General features: G+C 40.3%; 1 protein-coding gene across 1 annotated transcript in view; it reads right to left on the bottom strand.

The window, feature by feature from the left end:
- GCC2 (GRIP and coiled-coil domain containing 2) overlaps window positions 1-21972 on the bottom strand; it is a 61400-nt gene that overhangs the window by 5689 nt on the left and 33739 nt on the right. Inside the window, 10 exon segments of the mRNA XM_055132445.1 lie at window positions 3220-3359; window positions 5704-5898; window positions 9367-9393; window positions 9396-9571; window positions 13522-13698; window positions 15975-16096; window positions 17873-18010; window positions 18352-18429; window positions 18521-18588; window positions 18591-18620. Of these exon segments, the coding sequence (XP_054988420.1) occupies window positions 3220-3359; window positions 5704-5898; window positions 9367-9393; window positions 9396-9571; window positions 13522-13698; window positions 15975-16096; window positions 17873-18010; window positions 18352-18429; window positions 18521-18588; window positions 18591-18620 (1151 nt within the window).

Raw genomic sequence — 21972 nt, 5'->3', positions numbered from 1 at the left:
TTCGGATCCTTGCTAGGGTTAGAAATGATTAATCCGGCCTGAGCACTGTAGTATGAGTCTGTGGTGAGATGTCCCCAGGAGAGTCACCATACAAGCCTAAATGTGTCTAGTACTGTGTCCATATAGAATGGTAAGTATTAGGAAGTAGAATTAAGATGTTAATTAAGTTACTGGTCTAAGGAGAGGAGAAACACACCTTAAGTGCTACGTAGTGCCATGGTGGGCTATAAGTAGTACGGAAGGTTTGAAAAACATGTTGATTGCACTTGGGGGTAGAAAGGCATGGTTTGGGAGGTGTGGTTAGAGAAGAGGTGGTTAAAGCAGGAGTAGAGAGAGGCAGAGAGACAGAGTTGCAAGGTGATTGATTACACAGGCTGGGGAGAGTGTGAGAGTTGCTGCGGAGAGTTGGAGAAAGTTAGGAGAGAGTTGTGGAGAGAGTTTGGGAGAGACAGAGATGGAATAAACAGCAACTGATCACCAACCAACTTGGCCCTCGTTCCTCCTTTCACCACCCAAAGAAACGGCTGTCCCGGGTGGGGAAGTGGTTCAAGAGCACGGAATGCAGGCGGCGAGAAAGAGCCGCCCGGAGAGCCAGCAAACATCCTTTAATGTGTAATCACCATAACACCCAAAAGGAGAGAGCGTAAAAGGGAATGTGCCTGCCACAGAGGTGGGGAGAGTTGGTGGAAGGAATACTGGGAACACTGGTGATGAAGAATGGGCACTGGTGGAGGGATGGGTACTCAATCATTTTATGACTGAAACGTAAGCACCAAAGTGTGTAAATCTGAAACTATCTCACAGTGATTCACTGTAGCACTGTCATCCTGTTGTTCATCGATTTGCTTGAGCGGGCACCACTAACGTCTCCATTGTGAGACTTGTTACTGTTTTTGGCATATCGACGCCACTGGTAGCTTGCCAGGCTCTCCAAGAGGGACAGAGGAATCGAACCCAGGTTGGCCACACGAAGGGGAAGGCCCTACCCGCTGTGCTATATCACTCTAGTCAACGATGATTCATTAAAAAAGTTAAAATTAAAATTAAAAAAATTAAAAAACAATTTAAAAAAAGAAAAAAATAGAAGTGAAATGGAAGTATTTTACTAAAAAAAAAAAATGTATCATGGCAATGAGGCTGGAAAACAAGGACTGAAGCCACCTTAGGGTTCCCTGTTTCTGCTTCCCATAGAAAGTAATGCTCTGGCATCTGGGATAAAGAGAAACACTGTGTGAGAGACAGGAAAGCTGAGGCTGAGGCAAATATGTGCCCCAGTGTCAGAGTCCCTGCTCCCAGAAACTTGGGCACTCAAGGTATCTGTAGCAAAACTGTACTTATATAATGAACAGTACTTAACTAAGAGGTCTGTCAAGTCCAGGATACAAAAAAACAAAAAAAAACAAACAAAAAAACAAACAAAAGCAGGAATGTAGGACAGTCCAAAATACTACCAGAAAATGGGGCAAAAGATCATATGAAAAAGATGGTAAGGTATTAACATTTATAGGAAATATCCTTGCATCAAAATAACAAGAAATTATTATATTTCATCATTTTATGTTGATCCAAGCACAACCAGAAAATTGGTGGGTATGGTCCAAAACCAAAAAAAAAAAAAAAAAAAAAAAAAAACAAAACACCCAAAACCCACAAACACAAACAAACCAACCCCAAATACCATTTTACAGAGATGCATACAAAAGTACTTAGTGCTGAAATATAAAAACGTATACAAATTAAATAATTCAGTCTTAAAACAAATTAATTTGAGGGCTTGGAGCGAGAACATAGGGGTGCTTGCTGCAGGTGACCTGGATGCGATCCCCAAGAGTGTACATGGTCCCTGCGGACAGCCAGGAGCGATCCCTGAGCATAGCCAGGGTTGCCCAAAAATTAAAAAATCAAAACCAACCAAACTAAATTGGAGAAAGACAAAAGGTGGCCTGCACAGAGGTGAGACTGAGCTACATGGGGCCAAGGGCAATGAGCATGTGCTTTCAGACAAATGGAGTCAAAATGGGCTCCATTAGATTATCAATTTTATCTGATCCAGTGACTATGAAAATTACATATAATTGTGTGGAAAACATCCCAAGGCCTGATTAATGTTAACTCTCTCTAAGTGATATGACCATATTAGGAGAGGTAATTTCTCAATGAATCAGGGTAGAAAAACCTCTCGTAATCAATTGTGTCATAATGTATCTTGTCTTACTACATGTTTCTGGTGTAAAAATTTAAACAGAAAAAATGTCGCAGGCCACTCCAGACTATACTGTTTATAAACATTAGCTGAACAAACCAGAAGTGCTCATGTTTACCTTTAGAATTTAAGAATTCAAGCCCCTTTTGAAACTTTTTTTTTTTTCAGTGCTGGGGATTTGATTTAGTGTCTCTCACTCATGAGACAAGTGTGCTACCATGAATCATATACCTGGTTCCCCATTTTCGGAGGGTGGAGGAGGTGTGGTGGCAGCATTTAGGGGTCTGGCAGCTATTCCTGGTGATACCTGGGGTAGGCAGTTCAAGTGGTGCTACTTTGGCTCAGTGCTGATTTAGGGTCTCCAGGGCAATACCCAGTACTGTGTGTGGGAGGGGAGAGGGGCAGATCAGGACAGATTAGAAGTACCAGAAACTGAACTTGGATCATTTAAGTTTTATTTAAGCAAATATGGAATAATTAACTTAAGAATGTTTAGTTTCTAAATATATTTTTTAAAAACAACTAATATGGCCTTGTCCGCACTGTGCCCAGTACAAGTTCCCCGTAGCAGAAACGGTCCCTCAGGCAGCAGCAGGGGCCGTTCCTGAAGAGTCAGAACAGCCTGAGCACTGCTGAGTGGGGCCCAGCGCCACCCCACCAACAGTGAGTACCTCTCACCTTCAGAATGGAGTAGCATGAAGAGGACGCTACAGATATGTCAGAAACAGAAAACTTTAAACTTTAAAGTGTGTATTTGTTGGGGCCGGAGCGATAGCACAGCGGGTAGGGCGTTTGCCTTGCACGCGGCCGACCCGGGTTTGATCCCCGGCATCCCATATGGTCCCCCAAGCACCGCCAGGAGTAATTCCTGAGTGTAAAGCCAGAAGTAACCCCTGAGCATCGCTGGGTTGTGACCCAAAAAGCCAAAAAAAAAAAAAAAAAGTGTGTATTTGTTAAGGGGTAATCAAACTGAGTTGGTGCCAAGCATTTTCTTGGGGGTAGTTTTTTGATCTTACCTTAATCTGCTCCATGAGGATTGCATTGGTAGCTTCCGTTTCCCGAAGCAGGCTGTTTAAGTGATCAGCACTTTTTGTGGTTGAACTAAGCTTTTGAACCAACTCCTCTTTGGTAAATTCAGCATGCCATAAAGGAGGCTCTGCAAAATATTGTTCCAAATATTCATTTTCAAAATCATCTATTACTGTAGCACTGTCATCACATTGTTCATGGATTTGCTTGAGCGGGCACCAGTAATGTCTCCATTGTGAGAATTGTTACTGTTTTTGGCATACCAAATACGCCACAGGGAGCTTGCCAGGCTCCGCTGTGCGGGCGAGATACTCTCGGTAGCTTGCCTGGCTGAGAGGGACAAAGGAATCGAACGTGGGTTGGCCGCCTGCAAGGCAAACGCCCTACTCACTGTGCTATCCTCCAGTCCCATCCATTACTGAATTGTCTAAGTAAGGAAAATACCGTAATGTTTACCTAAAATATTACATAGATCTGCTCTCTCCCATTCTTCAACATATTAAGAGTTGTTACATGCTGAAAGCTTACACAGAATCTCTTGTAAAGGTCACAATAAAACTGAATATATACTCTCAATTCTGAAATGTTAGGCTTGTGAGACAATTCTACTAGTTTTAAGAATATATGTCATTTTACTTATAAATGAATTAATATGACTTTTTTTTGGTGATGCCAGGGACCAACTCTAGGGTCTAATTCATGTGACAGCACACTTCCACTGAGCTGCATTTCTAGCTCAATACTATATTAAAATTTATTAATTATCTGTGACTCTGAAGAATTTTGTAATATGGGGTATCAAATCTTGTAAATGAGAAAACAACTCATCAGCACAAAACGTCAGCACAATGCCAAGGCCAAGTCCGGTTCTAGGATCTGCTGCTGCTGCTGCCTCCTCCCCAGTATTAAAGGCCCAAGGACATATGACTCTAGTTTCCACCCACGTCACAATCAACATCTGTGAAGAAATAGTCCTCACTCCAGAAAGATGAAAAGGGTTTCTTCCTGAAGCTTAAACATTAATATTAATTACCTTAATAATAAAAGCTCCCAAACTGACTAAGGCAAATCTAGCACTACTAATTCATAGAACTGTTCATTTCTTAGAAGGGTGAAAAATGGCTTATTCTGATTTCTAATACTATAGAAGCTTCAACTCTCAGGGAAAGGGGAAAAGGAATTTCCAAATCTCCATTTCTGGTTTAAGCTTGGGGCTTTGTCCACAGTTGGAAGTCAGCTTTATAAACAGGGGGAGAAGGCAGCTGGGATCACTAAGTCAATGATGGTTGGAGGGATGGCTCAGGATGGGAGATGTGTACTGAAGGTAGACAAAGGACCAAGGCCTCTTGGTGTCTGTATTGGAAATCATAATGCCCCAAAGTAGAGAGTACTTTGGGGGAAGTTGTCTGCCACAGAGGCAGGGGGAGGGTTGGGACGGGGATGGCAGGAGGGATACTGGGGATATTTGTGGTGGAAAATGTGCACTGGAGGGATGAGTGTTCGATCATTGTATGACTGAAAATCAAACATGAAAACTTTGTACAGGTAGCTCACGGTGACTGAAAAAAAAAATTAAAAAATTTCACAGGAACAACAACAAAAAAGCTTGGAGCTTCGTTTATTTCTGGCGGTGTGGGGGAGGAGGAGAGGGTGCCTTGAGGCTAACTCCTGGCAGTGTTGAGGAGAGCCGGCAGTCAGAAGATCTAATCAGGATAGGCTGAACACATGGCAAGTACCTAAACACCCGTACTGTTTCTCTGGCTTGGGGCATATATATGTATATATATGTGAGTCACACCCGGCAATGCTCAGGGGTTACTCCTGGCTCTGCACTGAGAAATTGCTCCCGGTGGTGCTCAGGGGATCATATGGGATGCTGGAAATTGAACCTGGGTCGGCCATGTGCAAGGCAAACACCATACCTGCTGTGCTATCACTCGGGACCTGATTTAGAGCATTTTTTAAAATTAAAAAAATTATTTCAGAGCCCCTCATGCTGGTGTGAGCTCACAGACCCTGACTGGGTAATGTTAAGGCGTTTGGCACTTAAGAGTGGCCAGTTTAGCTCAAAGTGCCCCCTCAGTGAGGGTCAGGCCCACAGGCTCACACCTGGCCTGGTGCTTCTTGCTCTAGGTTTCTGGTTCTGCTCGTGCCTGGGCTGAACAGGTGACCCCAACTGGGAATCTCAGCTCAGAGGGCCACTGATGGAAACGAGGGCAGAACTGCAGGCTCTGGGGAACTCTGGAATCGAGCTTCCCTGGGATGAGGGGAGCCATGGAGGTCTGCATTTTAAGGAAAATAAACATACCACACACTATTTTATCTTGAGAATCATTTTTCATCTGAAAGAAATTAATCTGAAAGGAACAAATAATGAAAAAAAATTTCTATTGCATTTAAAACTATGAGTAGCATTAATTTGACATGACAGCAAAATCAAATAAAAATGAATTTAAAAGAAAGATATATACCGAGTTTAGTTTCTGGAGAATGAAGCAGCTGCTCTAATGACTGTGTGTGTGTGCCAGTGGAAGACACAGACTCATTATCTGTCATCTCCATCCCTTCGCCCTCTTCCCGGGTTAGGGTGTGCATGTCCAGAAGGGGAAGGTCTGTGTTCCTCCTTTCCAGAAGATTCTTCAAAGGTTGGTGAGAAGAAGCTGGGCCTATTAAAGTTTTTTTTTAAAGTGTGAGACTGTCTTAAACTGATGGTTGAGCATTAACAGAATACATAATAAAAATATACCAGAAATTAAATTAAAATGAACACATGACATGGAATGAAATTAAATAACTATAGGGTACAAATAAATGTAAAAAAGGATTTTTGAAAATTGCCTAAAATTTTGAGAGAAACTGTAAATTATTAGATAACACAAAGTTCACAGTGATAAGAGTTATCCTGTTGCTGATAACTGGTAGAACTTATAAAGTTACACTCTAGTGGTTTTTTTTTGGACGCTTATTTTGAGAATTTTTGATTAGGTACTTCAGATACTATATATTTCCTCATATAGCACAGTTGCCGAAGTGCTCGGAAGACATTCTTATTGACCGCAACTGTTCATAGCTCTGCTGGTTCACCACCATGATGAGGTAGAAATCAGGACAAGTTATTAGCTGATTATTCAGTTTGTCAAGTTTCCAGTTTGTTGATAAAAAACATTTCAAAAAGCTATAAAATCAGACAGTTAACTATGTCACTTATTAAATCTAAGAAACCTAAAGTAAACAAAAATCAAAATTACTTATTTCAAGGACCAGAGGTGGGTTAGGGAACAGAACTTTATGCCAAGTACTAAAAATAAAATTTAGGTATACTGATTTAACACTGCACCTTAAATATTTAGCATCACACTTCAAAAACTTTATATTCCTAACTGGATCGATCATAAACAATGTCTAATTCCCACCTACCAGCAAGCAACCAACCTCCCCCCCCGAGTCCACCTCTACTGTTCTCAGTCTCAGCTCACCTGGATCATCTCTGAAGTTCAAGTTTTATTTTCCATTAAATTGCTTCTCCTTTTCTGTTAAACATTAGCCCTCTGTTTTTATTGATAAGGTAATTTATGAGATACCACATAAGATAATCCAAAGAAATGAGCTAATATAAAAATGTATACTATTTTACTTAAAATATAAAATTACTGGCTTTCTGCTGAGATGTGATCCCAGGGGGCCACACGTGTGTGGCCTCACCGGAGCTGCATGAGCATGATTCCTAAACTACTTTTGGTACCGGAAGCTCCTTGCAGAATGTCTCCAGACTGAGAACTAAGCCCCAGCCCCATGCATGCCCAGGAGAGGAAAGGTCTTTCTCTCCCGCCTTTTCCTTGTGGGGGTGGGAGGGAAGGGCGTGGCGACCGCCATATTATGAGGACCACTAATGAGAGATACAAGCTTGCAATGATCTAATTTCTGGAAGAAATTTCCCTGGACTTAGTTGCTAAAATACAGAAGTCCAAATCCAAAAGCGACCTCATATCTATCTCATCACAGCAGGTCTGACTCTAGTGGGGAACTCCTAACAATAATAGTGAGTTTTTTGTTGAAATATTGAATGTAACCAAAGTAAAGAGAAAGTAAAGTGAAATTTATCAGTTACACAGGTGGGGGGAGGGATGGGAGGTATACCGGGGTTTTTTTGGTGGTGGAATATGTGCACTGGTGAAGGGATGGTTGTTTCAGCATTGTATAACTGAGACTTAAGCCTGAAAGCATTGTAATTTTCCACATGGTGATTCAATAAAAATAAATAAATAAATAAAATTACTTAATGCTCTATAGTGACATTTTATATAAGGTGTTAAGGTCATTTCTCATGTGAATCATAAACATAATTCTCATTTAATATTCATCTGAGTTATTAAATATAAAAATCATTTGAATTAGTTAACAGCAAGTGCCTTTTCTCCCCAGGTATAACATATTTAACACGAGTGGAGATGCATACGGAGAAGTTTATACATATATTCAGCAGATGTCTCAGGGCAGATCCTCCTGCAAAACCCAGTCAAAAAAGGCTGAGGGAGAATCTAAAGACTAAAGATCTCATATGAAGTAAGTCCCTCCGGCCCTTCATGTTGTGTTCAAAAGTTAAGAACAAGATGTTCTATTATTTCAATGTTAATTCCTAGTTAAAAAAATTCTTGTACAGTGTTTGCTTGCTACTTCTGGTTGACTCTTGGCATATATTAAGTTTTCATGAAGCTGATTTCTGACCCCGAGGAGCGGCCTATAACCACCAACCCCCTAGTGACATTTCAAAAGGAACACAATTAAGTACAAAGTTACACTTAAGATGAAATGGAGCCTCATCTCTGCTGACATGTTTTTATCTCTTGTAGAAGTAGAACAGAAGATAATGGGTGTCACTGAACTAAAACTCCAACTAATTAGAAATTTTGAAGGGAAGAAGTTGTACTGGCCAATCTTCCAAGTTCATTGCTATACTAGTGCTTTTGCTTAAAAAGCAAAAGCTTTCTTAGAAATTAATCAAAAAGAAATCTATTTGGCAACTTGCATTGGGAGAACAATAATGAATGAAGATCCAGTGAAAACTGAAATTTGGACATGAAAGCGGCTGAGTAAGTCTGAGTTAGAGAAAAGGAAATACTTTATATCATGTGAAGACTAACTGACATATGAAAACCGTTATTCCAAGAGGTTATAATCAAGTATAATCAAAAGGGTTCAAATATCTTCTGAGTACCTTTGCAGATAAGTGGATCAATATGGAAAGTATCATGCTAAGTGAAATGAGTCAAAAAGAGAGGGACAGACATAGAAAGATGCACTCATCTGTGGAATATAAAGTAACAGAATGGGAGACTAGAACCCAAGAATAGTAGAGATAAATACCAGGAGGTTGGCTCCATGGCACGGAAGCCAGCCTCACATGCTGGAGGAAAAGACAGCTCAGATAGAGAAGGGAACACCAAGTAAAATGTGGTTGAAAGACTCGCTTGGGATGGGAGATACGTGCTGAAAGTAGACTATAGATCAAACACAATGGCCACTCAATACCTCTATTGAAAACCACAACACACAAATGGAGAGAGAGAGAGAACAAAAGGGAATGCCCTACCACAGAGGTGGGGTGGTAGGGATACTGGGATCATTGGTGGTGGAGAATGGGCACTGGTGGAGGGATGGGTACTCAAGCACAATATGACTGAAACATAAGCACGAAAATTTGTAGGTCTGTAACTGTACCCACACAGTGATTCACTAATAAAAAATTAAAAAAATAAAATAAAATAACCACAACAAAGCATTTGAAATAAAAGTTTTTAAATTAAAAAAAAAGTTAGTTTTGAATTAAGAAAAAAAAAACAACACAAATATCTTCTGAGTAAATAAATCCAAAATTCATTAACCACAGAATTTATACTGGTTGTCATCAAGTGAAATTCCTGTATTTGCTTTTGGTGCCCGAAACTTGCTCCTAGTCCTGTGGTTGGGCCCCTCCCGCTGTGCTGTCTCCAGCAACCTGAGCTCAGCCAGTTGAGCTTTTTGAGAGAATTTCTCAAAATTTCTTTTTTCTTATAAACTGTGAAGAATGTAATTAAGTGGAGGGAACTAAAACCCAAACACACAGGCACTGAACGCTCCCACGCCTACATACATACTTCTTGTGGCGGGTTCACTCTTCAGCTGAAGAGCTGAGCTTCCACCTTGCTGAGCTGCTGCTGCAGCGTTTCCATGGTCTTCCTGCCGGCAGCGCACCTGCTCCCGGAAGCGCTGCGCAGGACCTCATTTTGGGACGTCAGCTGGCTCACAGTCTGCGCATGATCAGACTTCAAAACCATATTCTCGGACTGTATTGAACACAACCTAACGGTATGAGAGATTTTCTTCAAATGAGAACTTTCAACTTCAGATACCAACTCAGCCTTTTTAGACATATATTTAGAATATATACAGAACTCGATAGAATTCATACTGAGACATCTACTGAATATATGACTGAACTTCTCTCCTATGAAAGTACCATACTAGTGATGTAACAACTTGGACAGAAAAGGCACTTACTAACTAATTCAAATTACTCTCTGTGATTCACAGTTTAGATAAGGCGGCTGAGATAACAGTTGATAGCTACACTGTGTTGTTCAGAACATTCCTTCATACTTATATGTACATATATATATAAAACACCAACTGTAGAACGTTACTTATTTTTTTATTTTTATTTATTTATTTTTTTTAATTAATTTTATTGAATCACCATGTGGAGGGTTACATAGTTCTCAGGATTATGTCGGTTATACAATTCTCAAACACCCTTCCCTTCACCAGTGCCCATCTTCCATCACCAACCCCCCCAGTATACCTGCCGCCCCCTCCCACCTCCCCAGTCCCCACCCTTGTACATGATAAGTTTCACTTCGTTTACGCCTTATCTCGATTACATTCCATGTTTCAACACATAACTCACTACCATTGTTGGGGTTTCCCCCAAAAAAGAAAAGCAGTCCTATTGCCAAGGAGGCATTTGATAGTTCTCCACTGCTAAGAATATAGAGATATTAAGTCCCGCTGTTTGTTACATAACTTTTCTTTTTCCCCCTTGCCCCACGCCACCGAGTTCACGCCTGTTTAGTAATCGCCACGCTGCCTGACAAGGGAAAAAAAAACCGAAAAGGATGGTTATTTCCCGTCATCGGCAGGCGTGGGGCTCTGGCTTAGTTGATAGACTAGTAGAGTGTCTGCAAGCAGTTTCTGGAACCGAAGGGCTTGCGCTGGTATCGGCTCCGGCTCGAGATTCCACCAGTGTCCCACTGTTCCATGTACATAATTTTTCCCCTTATATCCCATTCCCACGCCACCAGGTCTGTTTGCTTAATGGACATCACACTGTAGTTGATGACACGCCTCGTTTCTTCCCGAGAAAGAAAATTTCTTCTCAGCCGGCGTGGGGATATAGCTTAGTTCAGTCTAGAGAGATGGCTACCACTTTGATTGCCGTCAATATTTCAGCAACAGACTTACTATTCTTGTTAGGATCTCCCACAAAAGTCCGACCCATTAAAAAGGGACATATTACATATTGCTGATGCTAAGATGACATTAGGTCGCGCGGCCGCTGCTGCGGCTGCGCGGTTTTGGGTTTCTGTATAAAGTCCAGGGAAAGTACAACCAGAAATAACATCACTACAAACTTTTACCCTTTTATGGTGCTCATAAGATGGAGAAGCCTAGAGAGAGGCTCGGTGTCTCCATTTTGCGCTCAGGAAAACCGCGAATCCTGCGCTGTGCTCAGGAGGGAGGAGTGGAGAGAGAGAGAGGTTAAAAGAATTGGGGGATGCCCGGATCCCACTGTTTCAGCGCACCGTGGGGTCTCTGGTCCCATGCCGGAATTAGTTCAGTGGGCTGTTTGGAGTCCAAGGGCGCTTCCTTGGGCTCTTCCATCATGCTCACTCCACAGCAGGGTCCAAAGGGCAGAACGTTACTTATTTTATATTTTAAATTAATATTAAATATCTTAAAGTAGCTCATTTCTTTGGGGTATCTTATGTGGCCGGCAGAGCCTGGCAAGCTACCCGTGGCGTATTGGATATGCCAAAAACAGTAACAATAAGTCTCACAATGAGAGACGTTACTGGTGCCTGCTCGAACAAATCGATGAGCGACGGGATGACAGTGACAGTGATCTTATGCGGCAGCTCATAAAAATATTGGATTAATTTATCTTTTTTCTACTACCCTAAACACTTGGAAAAGAAAAGATCCCCTTTTATTCACAAAGGAAAAACCAAATTACCCATTTTAAAGCCAATTAATATGAAGTTGTAAAACATACCAAGTTTACTACATTTTTTTCCAAGTCTTGCATATCAGAATTGGGGTCCCTTGTTAAACACCTAAAGCCAGTGAATTGGAATTTCCAAGGACAGTCCTAGGAATTGTCAACTTTTACCAATTTTCATGGAAATTAAAATAAAATTTTGCAAATTTTGTGTTTTTATTGTATTTTTTGTAAAGTAAGTGAGTTTAGAGAAATTAAAAAGAAATACAAAGGGAGAGAAAGAGAGAAACATGAATTCAAGAGAGCAAATAGTGGGGCTGAGACACAGTATAGGGATAAGGCGCTTGATCTGCATGCTGCTGTCCCCAGTTTAATGCCAGCTACTGCAGATGCTCCCCTGAACACCCCTGAAAGTGATCCCTGAGCAGACTCCTGACTCACTGAATTGGCACAGCCCCCATGCCAAAGCAAACCCAACCCAGAAAATACAACTCATGCAATTTTTTAATAGACTAAAAAAAAAATTTTTTTTTGCACCTGGGTTATACACAACAATGCTCAAGGATTATTCTTCTCTGTGTGCGAAGGGGTGACCCCAGTAGTGCTTTGGGGATGATATGTCGAGCCAGAAGTTGGAACAGGGTGGTGGGTGCTGTAGCAGTACTGCAGAGTATGTGCCTTATCTCCTGAACTGTCTCCTAGCATTTCTGGAAGGATGTTAACAACTCTATTTTAAATTATTATTGCTTTTATTTTTTTAGGCTACACCTCACAGTTCCCAGGACTGACTCCTGGCTTTGCACTCAGGACTCATTCCTGGAGAGGCCAGGGGACCATGAATTGCCGATGGCTGAACCTGGGTCAGTTATGTGCAAGGCAAGTGCCTTACTGTCTCTCCAGCCCCGACAGCTCTAATTCCAAGTTGGGTAAGAGCTCTGACTTCACCTCCTTGAGAACTAGAGGCCTGAATCCCTAAACCTGGAATCCAAACCAACCATTTGGATGCAGTCCACTGTTTTGTGTGAGTTGTTAACATGTGCGTTTAATGTTATATTCGTCGGGTTCTCTGTGCAAGGAAGACATTAGGGAGCTAGAGTAACTATTCCTGTGGTGTCACTTTTACAACTTCATAGAAAAATTATGAATATGAAAATGTTTTAAAAAATAAGTACTTAGAGAAAAATATTGGGGCACTGATAATGTGATTCGGTTTTTGTATTTCTAGATGAGTTAGAAGACCCCGATACTTCAAAATGCTATGAATAGTCCTGGCTGGAGCAATAGCACAGCAGGTAGGGCGTTTGCCTTGCACATGACCGACCCGGGTTCGATTCCTCTGTCCCTCTCGGAGAGCCTGGCAAGCTACTGAGAGTACTCTGCCCATACGACAGAGCTGGCAAGCTACCCATGGCGTAATTGATATGCCAAAAACAGTGACAACAAGTCTCACAATGGAGATGTTACTGGTGCCCGCTCAAGCAAACTGATGAACAATAGGACGACAGTACTACAGTGCTATGAATAGTTTCTAGCACTTAGAATACTGGTACACTCTAAGCTTTTCAAAGGTATTTCTGAAAAACTGAATTACTTTGGAGGTAAAACTTGCATCATTTGTTTAAGCAATATAGTCTAATAACTTCTAGAATAAAAAATAAATTAAATAGCCGTGAGAGGCATATATTCACGAGCAGATAATTGTTACTGAAAAAACCAAAAAACCCTACTAAGAACAAGAAGATCAAAAGGGGAGAGGTTTAGGGTAGAAAAGGTGAATTTATGGGCTAGATCAATAGAACAGTGAGTAGGGCGTTTGCCTTGCACGCGGCTGACCCAGCATCACATATGGTCCCCTGAACACTGCTGGGAGTAATTCCTGAGTGCGAAGCCAGGCGTTAACTCCTGAGCATCACCAGGTATGACCCAAAAGAAAAAAAAAAAAAGGTGAATTCACAAAACCTTTAAAGTATCTCTTCCTTAGTTTCAAGGAGCAACACAATACTCTAAAGAAATATACTGTCAGAGCTGCTCTTACTTTTCCAGAAGTTCTGCCTCTTTGGACACAGTTTCTTGTAGCATCTTGTTATGTCTTTCAAGCAGAGTATCATGTTCCGACTGTAAAGTTTGAAGTTCAGATAAACTGATTTGTAAGTTATTTTGGGTGTCTTGTAATTTGATTTTTAGTTGGTCAATCACCATTTCCAAGTGTTCTCTAAATAAGAAATATAATTTGAAAGAGGATATTTGTGATTCCAAATACACTTTACCTTCATCATTTAATCTTTCAATGCTATTCTCTTGCTATTACCGTTGATGATATTAAAGAAATAAGATAAGAATTCAAAGACTAAGATTAAATACACAAAAATTATATTCATATTTGATCTTAAGCATTCTATAATTATAAAGACAACTATAAACTATAATTATATAATTTCATATACTGCCTATTATATGTATAAATATATAATTATAAAGATCACAATTTCTAAATTTTATATTAAAATGGCGATGACCATTAAATGGTATCAAAGTAACATGTTTTATATTGCAGAATGTTACTAGAATTTAAAAAAGTCTCAAAGCTTGATGTTAGCCTTTAAAAGGAATGGTACATTAGATCAAATTATAATGAGGAGTCCGTGAAGAAATACAGCTAAAGGGGCCGGAGCAGTAGCACAGCAGGTAGGGCATTTGCCTTGCACACGGCCAACCCGGGTTTGATTCCCAGCATCCCATATGGTCTCCTGAGCACCGCCAGGAGTAATTCCTCCTGAGTGTATAGCCAGGAGTAACCCCTGTGAGTTGCCAGGTGTGACCCAAAAAGCAAAAAAAATTAAAAAATTAAAAATACAGCTACAAATGTTAATTTTGTCATAACACATATAATAAACTACTAGTTTCATTAAAAAATGCAGTTAGTTTTTAAGAGTAAAAGAAATGTCAAATATCTGTTATAATAGTTTAAAATAAAAATTCTGCATAAAATATGAATCCTACACATGGTGATACATTTATTTAATTCTGTCAATATTTAACTTCACCTTCAAGATGAACTTGAAGAAAAAATTTCAGTTGACTTTCAGCTACAAAATTTAATATTTTAAAGGCAAAAACATACAAACATTGAGAGGTATTCAAATATTTACTAAGAGTCATATGTACACAGAGACTCCTTGCTTCCCTGGCCCCCACCTTTTAAAAAAATTTTGGGTCACACCTGGTGATGCACAGGGGTTCCTCCTGGCTCTGCACTCAGGAGTTACTCCTGGCAGTGCTCGGGGGACCATATGGGATGCTGGGAACCGGACTCAGGTTGGCCACATGCAAGGCAAATGCCCTCCCCGCTGTGCTACTGCTCTGGCCCCTCAACAGAGAATCTCTTAAGAATATGAACATCATACCTTTGCTGGAGATTATTCTACCTCTTATTCCGTGTTTAATTTTGTTAATTTACAAAGTGACCTGTGCACTAGTTTTATGCAGATTTTTTTCTTTGGGGTGGGGGGACACCCTTTGGTGCGCAGGGCTAACTCTTGGCAGTTCTCAGGGAATCATATGCAGTATCAGGGTCAAACTGGGTTTAAGTATGCAGAAACAACTTAAGCATGCATTATCTCTTTGGCCCTACACATTACACAATATACTATTCATTAACGAAGTTGGAGTTGGCAGCAGTAAGGCCAAGCGCCACCGCCCTGCACTACCTCTCTAGCCTCATACAGTAAACAGTACACCTACTGTTTGCGAAGAAGCACCAAACAATATATCATTAAAAAAGTAACTGAGATGGCTATCAAGTTACTTAAAATTTTTTTGGATGTATTTGAAGTAACATAAAATTAAAAAATTTAGTTCAAAAATTCAAATAGCATTAATTTAAAACTTTCACGAAACAAGTAAAATGTTTTTAAGCAAATTCTGCATCAAGGCTCATCAAGGCTTTATTCTATTCCCAAATTTTCAAATTTGGAAAAACTATCATAATGTAACTTGTCTTTATTTTTAAGAGACATTTAATGTCTTTAATTTCTATTATTATTGTACTAATACAAGATGAACTATTTAGGTATAAGTCAAAGACTCCTGCTCACTTCACACTTTAGGGAGTTTCCACTGGTGCCCGTGGAGTGATATTTTCTTGTTGCTATCTGGAGACACAGTGAAGCTAAGCTTTTAGAGGCTGGAACAATAGTACAGTGGGGAGGGCGTTTGCCTTGCACATGACCGACCGACCCAGGTTTGATCCCGGCATCCCATGTGGTCCCCGGAGCAAAACCAGGAGTAATTCCTGAGTGCAGAGTCAGGAGTAACTCCTGAACATCTTTGGGTATGATCCGAAAAGGGAAGAAAAAAAAAAAAAAAAAACTGCTCTTGTTGGTAAATTACATGTATAGTCGATGTAATAAAGGTAGAATTTTCAGTGTCCTTAGACAGAGAGTTTGCCTAGTGGAAAAGTCTGTATATTTTTTCTAATAAAGACTTTACCTTTCTTGTTTGGCTTCCTCAGTCTCACCCTGAGACACAGATTTAATTTTCTGTTGTTTTAGAACATTATGAACTCGAACTTTGTAGCTCTCAAACTCAGAGGTTATAGCAACTTGTTCTGCCTATAACGTTTAAAAGAGAAGAAATATAATTTTTTCCTATTGTCATTTCAGAGATTATTTAATTAAGACAAAAACCTGCTTCTGAAAATGAAAAAGATAAGCAATGCTAAAAAGTACTTCCACCAGCCATTCTGTTTCCCTGCTAACCCCTCCCTGGAAGGAGGGGCGTGGGGCTCAGATCTGAAGGAATATCCCCACCTCAGTGCATGCAATACTATCCGGTTCGAGGCTTCCTCTCTAGCATCCTAAAAGAAAGATTGAACGGTGCAGTTTTGCCTAACAAGAGATGTTTCCAGCATGCTTCTCCCACTGTAAATTAATTTATCACCATACATTTTTATAATGAAACTACTTGTCTTTGGGATTTTAGAAAGATTTTTATGGAACTGTGATAAGCACACACAATCCACTGCTGTGTGACCACCAGCTGCATGTCCAGTTGCCTCATGACTTGATCTGGGGGAATAGTCTGCTTCTCCATGGGAACAAGTAGACAGGACCATCTGGTTCCACCATACCAAAACAAGAAAAAATAAAAATTGTATGATCAGGGGCTGGAGCAATAGCACAAGCGGGTAGCACAATAGCATGAGGCCGACCCGGGTTCGATTCCCAGCATCCCATATGGTCCCCTGAGCACTGCCAGGAGTAATTCCTGGGTGCAAAGCCAGGAATAACCCCTGTGCATCGCCGGGTGTGACCCAAAAAGAAAAAAAATTAAAAAAAAATCGTATGATCATATCAATAGATGGGAGAAATCAATGGACAATATCCAGTAGCCATTCATGAGAAAAATTCTCAATAAATGGGAATTGAAGGAACTTTCCTCACATAGTCAAAGTCATTCATCATAAGCCCACAGAAAACATTATACGTAATGAAGAAAAACGGAAAGTGTTTCCTTTAAGATCAGGCACAAGACAACTCTCACCACTTCTACCCAATATAGTATTGGAAATACTTGTCTGCTCCCTATGGGGTCATGAACCACAATAGCACAGTGGGTAGGCCGTTTGCCTTGCATGTGGCTGACCCGGGTTCGATTACTCCCTCCCTTTCGGATAGCCCGGCAAGCTGCCGTGAATATCCCACCTGCACAGAAGAGCCTGGCAAGCTACCCGTGGCATATTAGATATGCCAACAACAGTGACAAGTCTCACAATGGAGACGTTACTGGTGCCAGCTCGAGCAAATCAATGAACAATGGGACGATGGTGCTACAGTGCTACAGACTTTACAGCAGAGGGTAGTTTTAAGGATATTTGTTTTGTTTCTTTTGCATGTCGAAGAAAAGAAAGCAGGCCTCCACAGTAATTCCATTAGACATCCTCTCATACTCAGCACTCAGAAAGAAACATAACATTCAAATGCTTTTAGTTTGTGGTAGTGGGGACCCTTGGGCTCTACAGGAGGTGCCAGGGAGGGACCAGTAGGCAGTGTCAGAGCCGAGCCCAGGTCCTGTGCTTGGCAGGTGTCACCTAGCCCTCGGGTACCTCCCTGGTTCTCTCTTACAGTTTGTTAAAGTATTTTCTTTATAAATTCCTGTGTAATACACACAGGAATTATAAAACAAGGTTGAAATATGTACCCATGTTTTTTCCTTTTAGCAGGAAAGTTTTCCAAATGACAGGACTGGGATAGATTTGGGTTGAGTCAGATGAGCAGAACAAGTCATCATCTATTAAATATTCTTAACAAACAGGGAACACTAAACTGAAGCTGGGAGCTACTGTACACCACCACCAGTGGTATGCGCCTTCCACGTGGAGGGCACACCTTGGCCGCATGGCACTCTTCCTGAAGACTTGTTACTTTCTGCTGGTATGTACTCAGTGTCTGTTGGTGCTGATCTGCAGAAGTCTTGAGATGCTCGTGAATTTTATGTTTCTCTGATGTTATTTCAGCCAATTGAATCTGGTGGTAGAACCTTTCAGTTAAGTTCTAGCAAATCAAATAATCACTGGCCAAATAGACTTTACTTAAAACATAAATCTAAGCAGAATTTCCTTAAATAAAAATCAATTAAAAAAATCAATCATGAGAAAATTTCATACTGTGCCCTATAAAATTCACAAGATGAATCTAATTTGAACTAAATGGCAAATGTCAGTTATATACAATAGTTGGTTTTCTGCTTTTATTTCTTCAAAACTATAAAGGATATTAAAGGGAAAGTATCTGTTTATACACACATAATTATTTTAACTGTACGTGTACACGCAAAGTTATTTTTTAAGTCTTAAATTTAATCTTACTTTATAGACTTTTACTTGCTGTTGGCTTGCCTCCAGTTCATTCTTTAAAGATGCTTGAAGTATCAAGTGATCAGTTTCCTAAAGAATAACAGTTTAAGTTAAATTTTAGAAGTTGTTCATATATGCCATAAGTTAAGTATTAAAATATGAAACTGAAAAATGAACATACAGCTTGCTTTGAATCTGCCAGTTCTTTTTTGATTTTCACAAGCAACTGCTTGACTTTGGCATTTTTTCTTCATACTGTTGCACAGGACACTGCAGTGAAGCTAGTGTAAGAAATAATTTAGAAGATAAAACAGTATTTAAGAACTTAAGAATGAACTTGAATAAACAAATGAGTATTTTCCTTGTACTAAACAGTCTTTGTTTTTTTTTTGTTACAGAACATTTCGAACATATTTTTGAGACTAGTAACAACAGCACAATAAGCCTCACTTTCATTGTATCAGACTTTAATAATAACCAACACGTACATGGCCAATTCTATTTCACCCAGGAGTTAAGAGTCACAAATCTGGTTGCTATCTAATAAAACTATTATTGCTTTATAATAGTTTTATTAGAAAGCAGGCTCATTTACTGTCAAATTATATATAGCTGCTTTTGTACAATAAACTTGACTAATGTGTTAGAAAACTTTATGATTCAAAAATCTAGTTTTACTGTCTGGTCCTTTATAGAAGAAAATTCCACCTTTTACCCATTCCTTCTGCCCACTCTAGTATGTAATATAGTTTTTGTGGGGGTAATCCCCAGCAATGCTTAGGGAATCACATGACATCTGCACAGGGTACCAGATTAGGGATTGCAGCATGCAAAGCATGTGCTTTGGTTCTCCGACTTATCTTTCTAGTAACAGCAGCTGAAGACAAAATCAGTGAGCTCTAAGATGAAATGCAGAAAACCTCCAGGCCAATAGGAGAAGACTGAAAAAAGAAAACACTTCAAAATAAATGAACAGCAGAGAAGAAGGCTTTAGGATGACTAAAAGAGGAACAACAGAAACATATTGAAGTTCCAGAGGGATGGGAAGGCAACACTAATGAAGAAGTAGAAGTCAAATCAATCACTGATGAAAAGTCCCAGAGCTGGAGAGAGCAGGCATCCAGATCCAGGAAGCCCAAGGTACCACCAAAAGGAAACCCAAGTAAAAAGACTCTAAGACATACCCTAACCAAAATGATGAAAACCAGAGCTACAGCACTGAAAACAGCAGGCCCAAAGAAGGAAATTACACACAAAGGAGTGTCCTTAAGATTTACCCATCAAATAAGACCATCTGGGCTTGAAGACAACTGCTAATAGATAGAGGAAGGCATTTATAGCAATGTAATATTTGGAGAATTCAACACTGCTCTGCCACCTCTTGATAGATCAAGCAGATTCAAACAGAGCAAAGAAATAACTGGTTTTGAAAGAACAAATAGAAGACATGCAGTTAGTAGATATATAGGGTTTTTTCTCCCCCCAAAAGCCAAATATATATTCTTCTCCAATGCACATGGGACATTCACCAAGATACACGGTAAAAAAACTATGCTCGCTGAAGGGTGTGTGCACTAGAGGGCTCTGGTGGGGAGGGGTCTGTCTCACTGCCCGTGTTCGGTGCTCTGGAATCTGGAACCGCTGTGTATGGGCTGGATCGGGATGGCTGTTGGCCAAGGACAGGAGAAGGAAGAATAAGGACCAAGCTGGTTGCTGACTAGTTACTGTATTCAATCTTACATCTTTCTAATCTCCTGTACTCCTAGCTCCATCCTCTCTCAGGATCTACCACCCCCCTCCCTTCTCTCTCCCCCTTGCCCTTAGGCTACACACAGGCAGGTAGCAAAATCAACATAAGAAAGCCCTTCCTCAGGGTCACCAGGTTGAAAGAGAACACAACCTAGGGGCATTCCAAAGCCCTTCCTGACTGCCAGTAGGCAAAATACCTCTTAAGGGGTTTTTCTCCTTTCCTTAGTCCAAACACTCATTAACACCTTAATACTAGTTATTTCTGTATGGACATAGCAAGAGATACATTGAGGCTTGCAAGGCAGCACTCCTGGCAACATCTTGCCACAGACTGAAGACTACAGCACTCAGGCCAGATTAATCATTCCTAACCCTAGCAGGGTCCAAATCTAGTTATTACTTTTTGGATCATGACAGCATTTGTCCATGACCAAGCTCTTAACTTATAGTTAAGCATTAGGCGCTTTGGCCAGGTCCATCTCGATGCCAGGGTAGCACACAACTCACCGCTTGTCCTGGGTCCATCCCATCCCTCACCGGGACCCTACTTTTGGGGGTGCTAGGAAGTAAGGGCAGCTGAGGCGTAGGTTGAGAGAACAGATGCCATGTACAGTCAAATGACTCCCAGGTTACAAAAGCATAGCATTTGCTAAGTCTTCCTGTGTCCATATAAAAGGACATGGCTCTGAATACACTATGCAAAGGACTCAAGGAGAAGAGAAAAACAATATTTTTTACAAGTCAACAGGACACAAAGAAAGAAGTTACAAATAAACACAGAGGAATGGAGCACTGTGAAGGGAGTAATCCAGTAAACCTAAGCTACCTGAGGCTATATTATCCTACAACAGACCACATGCTGGGGCACAAAACATACCTCCAATAAAATCAACAGGATAGAAATTGTGTCAACTATCTTCTCAGACTGAAAATAGAAGTTAATCACAAACAGAAACAAAATTAAATAAAACACCTGAAAAATTAACAGCTCACTACTGAACAACCAGTGGGCCAGATAGGAAATCAAAGAGGAACTCAAAAGACCCTTGAATCAAGTGAGAATGAAGACAAGAGTTACCAGAACTTGGAAAACAGCAAAAGCAGTGATAAAAAGAAGGCTCCACATAAATAACTTAACCACACAGCTTAAGAAATTTGGAAAATAACCAACAAAAGAAGCCCAAATCAAGCAAGAGCAAAGAAATAATAAAAATTTAGAGCAGAAATGGATGAATTGGAATCTCAAAAAACAATTCAAAAGATCAATGGAACCGAGAGCTGGTTCTCTGAAAAAATAAATAACATTGATAAACCACTAGCAAGATTCATGGATAGAGAAGGGAGTAGAGGGGGTCGGAGGGTGGTGAGGAGGAAGAGAACCCTAATAAATCAAATCAGATATAAAAGAGGGATATCACAACAGATAACACTGAAATTCAAAGGACCATCAGAGATTACTTTGAAAATCTTTATGCCACAAGAGAACCCAGAAGAAATGGATAAATTCTTGAGCTTCCAAGGCTGAACCACGATGATCTGAAATATTAAACAGACCTATTACTACTGAGAAATTAAAATGATAATCAAAAGTCTTCCCCAAAACAAAGACCAGGCCTGGATGGATTCACTAGTGGGTTTTTTCAAGCCTGGAAAGAGGAACCTCTAACAGTCCTATCCAGGCTCTTCTTCCAGGATAGTGAAGAAACAGAAACAGAAACACTCCCAAACAGTTTCCATGAACCAGATTCACCCTGGTACCAAAAGTAGACAGAGATAATACAAAAAGAAAAAACTACAGGCTGAGGAACACAGATGCAAAATCCTCAACAAAATACTAGCAAAAATGAATCCAACAACTCATCAAAAAGGCTCATACACAATGAT

This window comes from Sorex araneus, chromosome 1, assembly GCF_027595985.1.
Source record: "Sorex araneus isolate mSorAra2 chromosome 1, mSorAra2.pri, whole genome shotgun sequence".
NCBI lineage: Eukaryota > Metazoa > Chordata > Mammalia > Eulipotyphla > Soricidae > Sorex > Sorex araneus.
Note: the sequence above shows the minus strand (reverse complement) of the source record. Positions and strands in the feature narration are given on the sequence as shown.